We start from the raw sequence: 13,450 nt of genomic DNA on the forward strand, positions 1-13,450 counted from the left end.
GCTACTCGAGTAAAGTACAAGTTTTATTAGCATCATTGGATTTATTTGCAGTGTTACCTTCATCGAATCAGTGGGCCTATTACTCCAAAGATAAAGCAGGCTGACAAAGATTGTCTCCCCTAGTTTGAGCAACTGAATCCTGCTGCTGGGGGCTATCTTCTTGGAAAAAACGTTTAATGCTGACAGCAGGTGTTCACTGACTTGACTAACTTTTTCCTGCCTGAAAATAAAACAATCTATGTAAGCTAATCCCTTGAGTTCACATTCATATGCATTAGAACTGTGTCAAATAAAGTAAATTAATCATAACAGCAATTTCTGTAGGAACACATTAATATGCTTCTATACTTTATTTTTAACTTCCACCCTATATTTTGTAATGTCATGTGTAATAGAAAGGAATGTTTTTTAAAAACTAAAGCAGCACATTTTAAACTACGTCTATTTGATCTAATATACAGTTAATCAACATTTTGTCTTCACAGGAAACTGGTGGGGGGAGGGGGGGGAGAGAAGAATTAATATCAGGGCACGCTTTTAAAATGAACTATAGGTAAGTACTATACCAAATAACTTCCGGCTGGGTCAAAGTTCAAGGTGCACCCAACTTTTGATAGAGCAGTTAATACCACAATTTCTGTCATTGGTAATAAATGTTACTATTGTCGTACTATAAACATTAGGAATACCAGAAACACATGGTGTACACACATTAATATTCTAAGGGGAAATTTTTTTAATTAATATCCAGTTTTATTCATTAAAAGCCTTGTTAGTCGGGGACATGTTTAAATGTCTGTAAAGTCAGGAATGCCCCTTTAAGAGTTATGACTGTCATTTCTTATTGAAGTATAATGAGGAAAAAAGCACTAAAATATATATCTAGGTGTGATATAAGTATTCATTAAAAGTGTACACCAAAATATAATTTCAATCCGACACTAAAACTAAAGTGCCTATAGAAGACAAAGGGTTAATCAGAGAAGTTAGTTAGTTAATCGGGATTTCAAACATGTTCCTTCATATACTTTTGATAGAATGCTGCATTGACTCTATTATGTTGGCATCTTCGGTTTCTATCAATGTCCGACACCAAAAATAGTTAACTTTCACCAATTCAAAATGGGTTAAGGATTTTGTTGTGCATGGTATTAATGCAGCACCTCCTGCCTCCTATAAAACTATACTACTGTACTTCCTAATGTGAATGACTTAAAAGGAATACAAGGACAAAGTTTCAAATTCCATCCGACACCAAAAGTAGTATTTTGAAATATGCCCTATACACCCTATATACTCAACAAAAATATATCTTGCAAAATTCACATTTAATATACACTTTTAAGAGGGGAAAGCAGTAAGCAAAAAGAAAGAGTACTCTTTGTTTGTTTGTAAACATTCTGGCAACTGTAAACTTCCAGTAACAAAATAATAATTTCAAACCTGATATTTTTAAATGCTTCAGTGAAGAATATGACGACTTTCTTGGACGGGAGGTCACATTGTCTAGAAGAACCATGCACAATGATGTTGATAAGTCTTGACAGAATCACATGGTCCAGACCACATTCCGAATCCAGGTACAGTCGACAGTACTGAATCAACAGTTCTGAAATACAATAATAAATCAGTCACAGGTTTCTCAAAAATATACTGTGCCAAATGTGACAGTACATCATCTACATGTAGTTTTTACAATACACTTTATACACAGTGTGTGAGGGAAATCAATCAGCCCTCGAAATAAGTCACAAATGATAGGTCAGGTCTTGTATCGCTTCTGTCCCGGTGTTTTCCATAACCCATACTTCAGTCATGATTAGCATTGTTTTTGCATTGTATAGTTTTCACAATTTTCTTTGGTGATGGCAATTACTGTAATAAACAATACTCAAACAAAACAACATGTTTCCAATTACATGGTGCTAAAAACTCTTACTGACACCACTTTAATTGCATCAATATCTTGCAAGATTTCATCTCGTGGAAATTAAACATCCAAATGCACTGAAATTTAATGATCCATTAATTAGAAATTTCTCAATAAGGTGGCCATATAATTCGCCATTTTTTGTTTCAAACACTCTCAAACACATGCCATCAATATATCATTCAGTGCAAATAGCTTTGCAACATTAATGTAACACTCCTTTAAAGTGAATGCATTAGCATAGCCAGGATTTTATATTCGGGAGCCATTCATATTGAGGAGGGCCCACATTATCTATTAGTCAGGGGAAAAAAAGAGGTCTCACTGAACACATGCAGGTATTTAGGATGATCCATTCTGATATGTTTATGCAAACTACTGTCTATTTCTAGGGCTGATCCATCCTACGACCCATCAGTCTTATCACCGAGCTACAACATGCCCCTCCCTATTTCTAGAGCCGATCCATCCTACGACCCATCAGTCAATCAGCGAGCTACGTGCCCCTCCTCATTTCTAGGGCGGATCCATCCTACGACCCATCAGTCTTATCAGCGAGCTATGTGCCCCTCCCTATGTCTAGGGCTGATCCATCCTACGACCCATCACTCTATCAGCGAGCTACAACGTGCCCCTCCCTATTTCTAGGTCCGATTGATTCTACGACCCATCTCTCTATCACCTACCCATCTACCCATCTCTCTACAACTTGACCCTCCCTATTTCTAGGGCCGATCCATCCTACGACCCATCACTATCAGTGAGCTACAATGTGCCTCTCCCTATGTCTAGGGCTGATCCATCCTATGACCCATCACTCTATTAGCGAGCTACAACATGCCCCTCCTTATTTCTAGGGCTGATCCATCCTACGACCCATCACTCTATTAGCGAGCTACAACGTGCCCCTCTCTATTTCTTGGGCTGATCCTACGACCCATCACTCTATTAGCGAGCTACAACGTGCCCCTCTCTATTTCTTGGGCTGATCCATCCTACGACCCATCACTATCAGTGAGCTACAATGTGCCTCTCCCTATTTCTAGGGCTGATCCATCCTATGACCCATCAATCTATCAGTGAGCTATCTGCCCCTCCCTATTTCTAGGGCTGATCCATCCTACGACCCATCACTCTATCAGCAAGCTACAATGCACCCTTCCCTATTTCTAGGGCTGATCCATCCTACGACCCATCACTCTATCAGCAAGCTACAACATACCCATCAGTTCAGTAAAGTGGTGTATTTACCATGCCACGTTTCAGGCTTCAACTCCACCCAGTATTTTCTAACAGGCAGAATATTCTTCAGCAGGATGGTGTTGTAATCCTGGCCAAATGCAGAACAGGTGAAGTCATCCCTTAGGGTTTCCAGAATGTGCGAGATGACTGGAATACATTTTAATCTGGGACCACCTACAAGGCAGAAACACAACACATTAGAACGGGTAATAATCCAGGTAGAGAAGCAAGATCACTTCTAACATGGACATATGCACACACAACCGCAATGTGCCGCCACTGTTGTCAAGCGAAAATACTTGCCGAAAACCAAAATTCCAATGTATAATCCATTGAAAAAACAAAATCTAAATAAACAGGGAGCCGACTTGTCTTCTATTTCCTGTTACTAAATCGCTTCCAGTGAGTGTCATGTGCAAAACAGCGAGAAATATGAATTGGGGAATGCACTATATACAGTGTACAGTATGTCAACTGGCGTGACGTCGGGGAAGACATCTCGCCTGCAGTAGTCAGAAGGTTAAAGGAAACATGACACGAGACCATATTATAGCTCATTTTAAAAGAAAAATGATATAAAAATAATATACAAATAACTTTATAACAATAAAATACGTGTAGTTAACTTAAAATGAAGAAATTACGCTCATCAGTATCAAAGTACGATTTATGCATATTTCTTCGTGAGCGTTCGGAAAAAAAGGGAAGTGACGTCAGAGCCGCTGTACTCTTCCATTGTTGTTAACTGTTTATATATGGAGTAAGGGGCTTACGGTCTTTTCAGTCCAACAGTGCCGTACTGCGCGGCCTTTGGGTGTAAAAATAAACAGTTTAAACGATCGGGATTGTCTTTTTATGGTTTTCCAAAGGATTGTATCCGAAGAAAGACACGTGTATTTTATCGCAAAAGAAAAGATTGGACACCAACACCGCATAGTACTTTGGTGTCGGCCTATTTACAGCCCGGAGCCCGAACGTTACCCGGAGACAAAAACAGTACTCGGTTGCGAATGCCGAGGTGTACATTGTACATATTTGGCACAAAGATACACCTCAGCATGATGTATTTATATATGTTAAAACAAAAATGTAGAATTTTTTATTTATTTATTTTTTTGGAAAAAAAACGATTTTTCATGTTAGGACTGTAGGCCTACATAACAAAATCTGTATTCACCGTCCGAAGAAGGAAACGTCAATAAGTAATTAAATATGGCATATACAAACATGGGATTTGGCATGAGGATACATCTCAGTACGATGTATTTAAATATGTTTTTAAAAAACGTGTAGAAAACAATAATAATTTTAAATAATGTTTTTAATCTTCGGGCGGAATACGTCACAAAAACGTTCCTCATCGCCCGAAGCCCCAAAGCAACACGAAGTTCATACAAAATAAACCACTACTGTCGGTGTCGAAATAACTATTATGTTTCATCCACGGGCTGACTTGAGAATCGGAGTTTTGTTTTAGTTAATTGGTCCTTTCTTTCCGTGGCCTGCACATGTGATTCCTGAATGGCAGGTGTATATTGCAGGGTATCGACCAGGTAAGTGATTATCACGGTCTAGACATACGTACAAAATACGTGCCAGTTTTTTTTTAAGATTACAGGGTATTGTGGCGTAACCTGTCGCGACTATAGTACAATGTTAATGGACATTATCAGCCGCCCTGCTTCATTACTGTAAATAATGCTGTAAAACCCTTGATTAAGTAGACTTTCCCCATCTAAAATTACAAAACTGACCAATTACGTAGTACCAAAGAAAAGAAAATTATCACTTGGGTATCGTGAGTGGTCGTTTTTACTCTAACGCACCCTACCAATAGGCCTAATAATATGCTACTTTTTTTTATGAGAGAAAAATACTATAACCCCATTTCGTTCTATTGATGCAAATAGAAATATATTTAGTTTAAAAGTTGATTATACTCTCAAGTCATTTATGTTGTTTTACAAGCCAGGTTAATGAAAGTGAAGCGCCTTGTCGTAAATTAGAGCGTTTGTTTACACTGTGCATACAGATTTTATTATGTACAGTCCGAACATAAAAAATGCGATATTTTCTAAAAAAAAACCCCAAAAAATGTTTGTCCTACATTTATATATTTTACATATTTAAATACATCATATCGAGGTGTATCTTTATGCTAAATATGAACAGTATACACCTCGGCATTAGCATCAGAGTTTTGGTTTTGTCTCCGGGTTACTTTCGGGCTCCGGGCTGTAAATTGGTCGACCGGTCTGGTCTGGCACCATCAGTTTCTCCACCCTCCGACTCGCTATCCGTTTTGTCTTCAGTATCACTGTTGTAAGTAAATGTGTGTCTTTCTTCATTTACTAACAGCTCATATTGATACGGCAAAACGTTTTGCGAACGAACACTCATTGTTTTGGTAAGCTGTGCAAGTCTTAGATTCTTTATGAGTGGTACGGACTAATGCTTTTAAGTGTAAGGCTTCAGATCAAGCGACGCGTCTCTGACGTCACGGACCTCGTGATTGCCCTGCTCATTAAAGATCGGCAATTTCCGCTAAGAGCTCGTATCTGGGGTTCTTTTATGGAGATATTTTAAGTAATTTATTTTTTATAAAAACAATTTTTTAGGTGATTCAATTTATAATTAATTGTACATGGTTGGTGCCAAATATGGTTTACGTGACATGTTTCCTTTAAGTAAAAGGTGGTGCATTTTCTAGTAATATAAATTTTAAATTGGGACCATAAAAAAAAACTTTTCCAAATTTTAGTTTGAAATGCAAATAAATGGGCAGGCTAAGCTACAACTAAACCATGGGTTTATAGCTGCTGACCGCAATTGTAAGTAATTGTAAAGAAGCTGTAATAGCTTGAAAATATAATACACAGCCAAAAACCTGGGATCAGCTGCCTTATCAACAGTAAGCATGTGAAATATATTGATTACGTTTATCAGCAACTCGGATAAAAAACTTGAAGAATCCACTGATTTCCTGCTTTTTCTTGTCTTTGTTCAGTGAAGCTGTGCGAGACTGAGGTTCCTTTGCCTTCTTAAGGGCTGCAGTCTCCAGCTTTATGTATACGACCACAGCCTGGAAATAAATGTATGTTGTACAAACTATAAACACTGTTGAAGCATTCAACATTTACATGATTTTTTGTAAGTTTGTACAAAAGTTGAAGTTTGTAAACAGTGGAAAAAAGATTTCTTTATGTGTACTGGGATAAATCATCAGGATATTCCGTTATTCAGAACTCATCAGCCAATGGTGCCTGCCAGCATTGGGGTTTTTTTTAATTTTGAAATGCAAATATTTCAGTGTTTTGGTGCAGAAATTATTAACATATTTGAACAGGCTGCACAAATAACTACAGATGTATTTTTCATTGTTTAATAGAGCTCTCTCTATAAAATATAATTATATAACGTAAATTACTGGCTTATACATGTAAACTGTTTCAGGAAATGTGAAAAATAATTAGGGTAGGTAGGTTCTGATTTTGCTCTTTTTATAAAATTCATAATGCATTAGAAAATTAGAAACAAAAAGTAAAAATTATTTTGCCTATAAAATGTTTTGAGTCAGCAGACATTATTATGGTCAGCCTGGTCAACAGAAACACATGCCATGGACAGAAAGTCAAGCTCTCCATCAATAAATGTGGGTGCTCCGTGAGATTATTAAACACTTTCTAGTGTGGTTTTTGCCCTTAATATTAAATGAACATGACAGGACAGGACACAAATCAGTAGGGGATGGTCACAGCTTAGGCAGTGGAGGTGTGTGTCTGGGACAGGGTTCAAACCTCAAATGGATATAAAATAATAATAATAACAATATTATACGGTTTTTATATTGTCCAAAGATCATTTGGCAATACTAAGGTTGGGGTTCCTTGGTTCATTATCTTACAGAGTGATTTGAACGGTGTAATTAAACAAATATAGACATATGATATATGTGGTCATACATTGTAATATGGTTAACATACACATTAAATGTCTTAGAATGCATGTGCACTCTGGTCTATGGGATATTTGAAGGAGTAAGGAAACCAGGTAGCAAGTAAAGAACTATCGACAAAATATGCTGTAATAGTTTTAAAAGAAAATCCCTAAACACCAACATAACAATGATAACCTTAAAGATGTCATTCCACGTGATGAGTCGGCTCCCACTTGGGCCAGCATGCTTGTCTTCAGTGTTCCTGTCAAGAGCTTTAACAACCGAACTCTTGCCCAACAACAACCTCAGTTTCTCCACACTTTTCTGTTAATGTACCAAATCAATATCAATTAGTCTTCATGGAGTAACACCTTCGGCTCAGGCTGCTGCATTCTGGTTACAATTTGGAATTTTACACAATGGAATGATAGCAACATGTACACAATATAGGTGTTTTCTGGAAATCATCAAAATGGTGTTGGAAGTGAAAGGTGGGAGCCATCTGCATCATTATTTAGATTTTATAATGGCAGGGTTTATAGTTATACTATTATTCACTAACTGCACAAACTGCTAATTTATACAAACATGTGCATTATGCTCAAATACATTGAAAACAATGTCTTCCACTGCCTGCTTGATCTATGTGGCAATTTGTGAAAGTGCCTCTAACTACTGTCATGATGACTCCTCTAACACAAGACAATGTTAATATAAAACCAACAAAATGATTGTGAAATTAAACAATTTAAAAAAAATAAAAATTAAACTATCAGTTAATATAGATCTTTGAAAGATAATCCTATATTAGATGGATTGCATGATATTGATGATACACGTCAATGTTACATCACCTCAATGTTCACCTTCTTTACTGAGCTGTCATACCTTTCTGTCTGAAACCTTATCAGTGTCAAGACCACGGCAGGAACTACAGACATCAGAAAGACTATCCATATTAAGAGAATGCACAGATTAAATCCCAAACCAGAAGACTACCATCGGAACAGGCTATCACTGCACACTGCAAAAAATAAACAGGGCTAATACAGAAAGAGTTAAATGCCCAATATTAACATAGCCAACATATATGGAAAGATTGACAAACAATTACCTTACTCGTTTATACTAAGATTATGTGTGGGATTGATTAATTTGTAGTTTATATGTCTCAGAAATAAATGTAAAATAGCAAAATATAGCCTGAACAAATATTCTAAGATATTCCTTCAGCTTACTGATGGTGTACATAATAAAATTGTGTGTAGTATTGGTCAGATGTTTGGAGATTTGGTGCTTACTTCGAGGTAATGAAACATCACAGATCACTCATACATTGTTAGCGGAACACTTTGGTTCTGCACTCAATATGGTATACACATTTGTTAATAACATGCCAATTCAAGTGACTGGCACAGAGTTTCGAGGCAATCCTCAACAACTAATTACCTGAAAGATATATACACTTTCGTAGAGTTCGCACATGTATGTAGATATTATAACTAAAAGATAGGACAGTGCAGCTCGAATCTTTTAATGAGAATTATTTCTGTCTGACTTATGGAAAATACTCAACGAGGCACACATCAAATTTGGTATATCTTGTTCAACTCTCTGGCCTCCTCGTGGCGAGCAAGGGGCAACAGTAACATTTAACGTACTGGTAAACAAGAGAGATGTTTGACTGCTCCCCCTCCCCCCCCCCCCCCCGACTTCTTCACAAGAAAATGAGAAAAAGATAGGTAAGTAACAGTTTAATACTTAGTACTTATGTTTTAGTTACTTTTAGAGAAATTAATTGACTTTTATTTTAAAGTATTATTTTGTTGTTAAATGGAACACTGAAGGAAGAAGCAAGACACAGCAGTAACATTTCAATTACTGTCAAATGAGAAACATGTTAGTTTTATTTCATTTATATATATTCATTATTATTCATTTAAAAAAATTTATTATTGGCACTTAAAAAAAATATCTTTGTAATTAAATTATATTTTTATTTCATTTCTATTAATTAATAAATGTTATTTGGTATAATTTCCGATTGCAGGATTAGTGTAAGTTTAGGGTTAGGGTTAGTTATATACAATACCTTTTTAAACATTTTGTTCTATAAAACCAACATAATGTTTATATTTTGTAATCCAGTATCACTACGTTTTGTCTTTGAACAATTAGACATATTGACTATTGTTACTAGGCTTTACCATGTTTCTAGAAAAAGAAGAGAAGACGGAAACGTACAAGTGTTGGTCATGTGTTTCACAAATACAGAGTTCAACTTTGGCTCAATATGTCTAGGGGTTAATTAAAATGCATTAAATTAAGTATAAACATCACCATATATAGTGACATCGGTGATATCAATCATCCAAAGTTGCCTCCTTTCCTACGTTGACTAATTTCCAATTACCATAGTCATTATAATTAAGGTTGGCTCAACAGTTCATACAATAAAAAATATATAGTTTATCATGGTTATAGCCGTTAATCTTGATGTCTATTTTAAATAAAACATGAGTGTAGTAGTAGAAGGTTAACAATCAATTTACACAATCCTAGTATCGGATCACAACGTTACACTATTCTATGTAAAATTTTGTCCACAAGGGTGCTTTTGTTGGTGCTTTTGGTAGAAATATAGCACAGAAGACACAATGAGGCATTATGGTTCGTTTTATTCCATAGACGCTTGGTTCATTCCATCAGAGATTTATAAGCAATAAAATGCAGTCTCACTTGTTGCATGGCCGAGTGGTTACAGTGCACTACGTTGTTTGTAGTGTTTAATGCAATGTCCACTTGATATCACTAATCCAATACCTTAAAAGGGGTTGCAGGTGGAAATTTTTCCATTTTATTTTATTAACTTTAATTAATTTTTTGTTTTGTGTTTTTGGGTATTTATTATGGAACGAAAAATGACTTCACCAATCCTTTTCCACATACAAGACCATTCCAAGTTTTATTTCCCTCCAATAAGGAAGGAAATGTTTTATTTAACAATGCACTCAACACATTTTATTTACGGTTATAAATAAATATGGCATCAGACATATATGGTTAAGGACCATGTACAGATATTGAGAGGAAACCCTCTGTCGCCACTTCAAGAGTTACTCTTTTCTATTAGCAGCAAGGGATCTTTTATATGCACCATTCCAGACAGGGTAGTACATACCACGGCCTTTGATATACCAGTCGTGGTGCACTGGCTGGAATGAGAAATAGCCCAATGGCCCCGCTAACAGGGATCGATCCCACACCAGTGTTTCTGCCAAAAATAAATTTTTGGGTATGGTGCTATGCAACTGCAGTCGACAGGGGGGGTATTGGAAGCCTCCCCCAGAAAGGAAATGGGTTAGGTTTAGGGTTAGGGTTAAGAAAATCATACAGTGATAAGAGTCATTCATTTTGTCAAAAGGCCAACTTATAAAAATAAAATCTGCAAACAAATTTGGGTATGGTGCCATACCCATTTTACCCTCTGGCAGAAACCCTGCACACCGAACGCTCATCGAGCGAGTACTGTACCACTGGGCTACATCCCGCCCCCCACCCTCTTCAATAAGGGCAGATAACAATAACCACATGTTTTAAAGAAAACCCACAATCAAACTTTTTTCCTTTAATTCAAAGTGAAGAACCTTTCAAAGTAAGTATTTCATGATCTCCATAAGCTCGAAATAGATCACAATACAAGATTAGGGTGGGAAAACGTGATGGTAATTGTTATTTTGAACGGACATATTCAGCTAATGGCATAATGCCTTCGTCAGATTAACGTTGACTTGTGCTTGGATTTCGACTTGCAGTCAACGTTAATCATGATGAACTAAGGTCGATGACAGTCAATTTTGGACCCTTGTTTTGGCTTCGTACACAATTAATAAAACATATCCAACAGTAATTTTTTGATATGATATATTTAACATCTTTTAAAACTTAAAATTAATATTTTGTCCAGAATTATACAAAATATAAAAATACCGATCTGTAAACAGCGTTGTCTGCTTGTTATAGAAATTTGACAGGAGTCAAGGTTAGTAGACCAGTTTTTATTTTAATACGGCGAAGCATTGTAATAATATACTATATTATAGCCAAATTTTAAAACAAGGGTGCGAAAAGTGACTCGTCGACTTTACTAGGGCGAGTTGACCTGCTCTCACTTCAAACACAGTTATAACAAAACACTTTAGCCTACAATGACAGGGAACTCAGGAGAGTCCTTTTAAAAATAGAAATCAAGATGCTACCAAAATCACATTCATCGACTGTAACATTCACTTTTTTTGCAGTTAATCATGACGAGTATTTTAAACAACTTATAAAAATAACAATTTAAACATGGCGGCCAAATTATAGTTATCTGCCCTTCCAATGTACTAAATCAATTTTTATTGGCGATAATGTTAACGTTTACTAATAATGATATTCTCAGAAAATTGAGTATCGTCCGTGGCCCTGTTTCGATGGGGGACCCATTTCGGTGGATGCGTCAATTTTGCGCGAGCGTACGCCCATCTGAAGATTTGTGACGTCACGTCACCGATTTTTGCGTGTGAGAAGTAAACAAGGATCTGTCACTTTGACGGCAAATTTTGTAAAACAAGTAAGTAAATCAAAATTTAATTTTATTCACTTCTAAATATAGTGCATTCCTTAATACCTTTTTTGCTTACTTTTAAAAAAGATGTAGTTTGAAATAAAACAATTTTTTTCCTTGTTATAATATCATTATTATAAATGTTGCACTGTCGTCTGCTTTCTTAAAATCACGTGATTGTCATGGGGTCAGCTGTCAAACCTTTCTTTACAATTACGTCCCAAAAGTATAACCTCCTTATCAGGGGCGGATCCAGGAATTTTAGCAGGGGGGGTCCAGTCTTGAGCCTTTGAAGCCCCCCTCCCGATAAGAAATTTTCATATTTGAAGATAGCTTTAAATGGATTTGAAGTATATTCCCGTTGTCAAGATCAACTCTCTGGTCACGAGCGGGGGGGTGGGGGGGGGGGGGTCCAGACCCCCTCGACCCCCCCCGGATCCGCGTCTGCTTATATATATTTTAACACATTTCCTTTGATCATCAATGTGAGTTATGTATATGAGTTTACAACTAAACAATTTGATAATTATATATATATATATATATATATATGTGTGTGTGTGTGTGTATGTGTGTATGTGTGTGTGTGCGTGTATGTATATATGGAGAGAGAGAGAGAGAGAGAGAGAGAAGGGGCGGGGGGTAGGTATACATACAATTCAATCTTAAATGTGGTGGGGTTGGGTTTTGTTTTGCTTTTAATTTATTTCTTTTTCACTTTAGGCTCTTCCTGTGAAGAAATGTTCGACATACAGACTGTATTCACTCACTGCTATGTATAATGCCTTGAAAGCTGTCAAGCAAGACAAGATGTCAACATCTATTTAAAGCTGCTCTTCAATATGGAGTAGGCCTACTACAAACGACACTTGGGCAACGCGTTCTACATAGAGTCCATCCTGAAACCACCTCATCGGGACCTCATCCTGTTTTATCACAAGAAGAAGAAGTAACTCTTGTAGACCATCTTAAATTTATGGCAAGTGTAGGGTATGGATATACTCGTTCTGAGGTCATTAACATTGCTTCTAATTATGCAATTAGTATTTCAAAACGAGACACGGAACACCCATTGTCTCGCAAATGGTTTAGAAACTTTATGAGGCGTTGGCCACAACTAAATGTTACTAAGCCTAGATCGCTTTCGCTGGCAAGAGCAAAAGCCACCAATGAAGATGCTGTTTCTAAATATTTTGATGAGCTCGATACAGTGCTTACAAAGTATGACCTCTGTGAAAAACCACAGCACATATACAATGTTGATGAGAAAGGTCTCCAAACGGAACACACGCCACCATATATTGTTGGTTCTAAAGACTCAACAATCCCTGCAGTAACATCACCACGGTCTGTCATTACCAATCTAATTAAAATTAGCTCCACTATTACATGTGGATCTAACAGCAGCCAGTTGTAGCTCATGTCCACCAATCAAAACCTTACTTGCAGAATCACGCCAGTGATTTAAAAATAATTTGAAAACATTTCGAATTATCCTGAGGGTTTTTAATTTTTAATGTAAAATTGAAGACTGATAACCCATCCCGTACGTATTGGTATGGTTCGCTGTACCGCGGCCACTAAAATAGACTCGCCCGATATTTTTAGAATTTGTATGCTCCCAAATAACGTTATAAAAGGCGAAGTGTGATTGGTCAATATTTAAATTATTATTTACAGACGAAATGTTACCTGGACATTGGAGACTACGCTACGGAAGCAGTGTTGTTAG

At 36.7% G+C, this 13,450-nt stretch overlaps 1 protein-coding gene across 3 annotated transcripts in view; it reads right to left on the minus strand.

The window, feature by feature from the left end:
• Positions 1 to 11,466, minus strand: part of LOC121370659 (serine-protein kinase ATM-like) — a 99,562-nt gene extending 88,096 nt beyond the window's left edge. For all 3 annotated transcript variants that reach the window (XR_005957713.1, XM_041496046.1, XM_041496045.1), the window contains exons 1-7: positions 11,369 to 11,466; positions 7,998 to 8,133; positions 7,305 to 7,433; positions 6,110 to 6,254; positions 3,182 to 3,346; positions 1,444 to 1,609; positions 58 to 220 (exon numbers count right to left, since the gene is read on the minus strand). Coding sequence is in view for 2 of the 3 variants with exons in the window: in XM_041496046.1 (XP_041351980.1) it covers positions 58 to 220; positions 1,444 to 1,609; positions 3,182 to 3,346; positions 6,110 to 6,254; positions 7,305 to 7,433; positions 7,998 to 8,066 (837 nt within the window). In the remaining variant the exon portion in view is untranslated. The remainder of the gene's footprint in view (positions 1 to 57; positions 221 to 1,443; positions 1,610 to 3,181; positions 3,347 to 6,109; positions 6,255 to 7,304; positions 7,434 to 7,997; positions 8,134 to 11,368) is intronic.
• Positions 11,467 to 13,450: the final 1,984 nt, after the last annotated feature.

This window comes from Gigantopelta aegis, chromosome 4 (assembly GCF_016097555.1).
Source record: "Gigantopelta aegis isolate Gae_Host chromosome 4, Gae_host_genome, whole genome shotgun sequence".
NCBI lineage: Eukaryota > Metazoa > Mollusca > Gastropoda > Neomphalida > Peltospiridae > Gigantopelta > Gigantopelta aegis.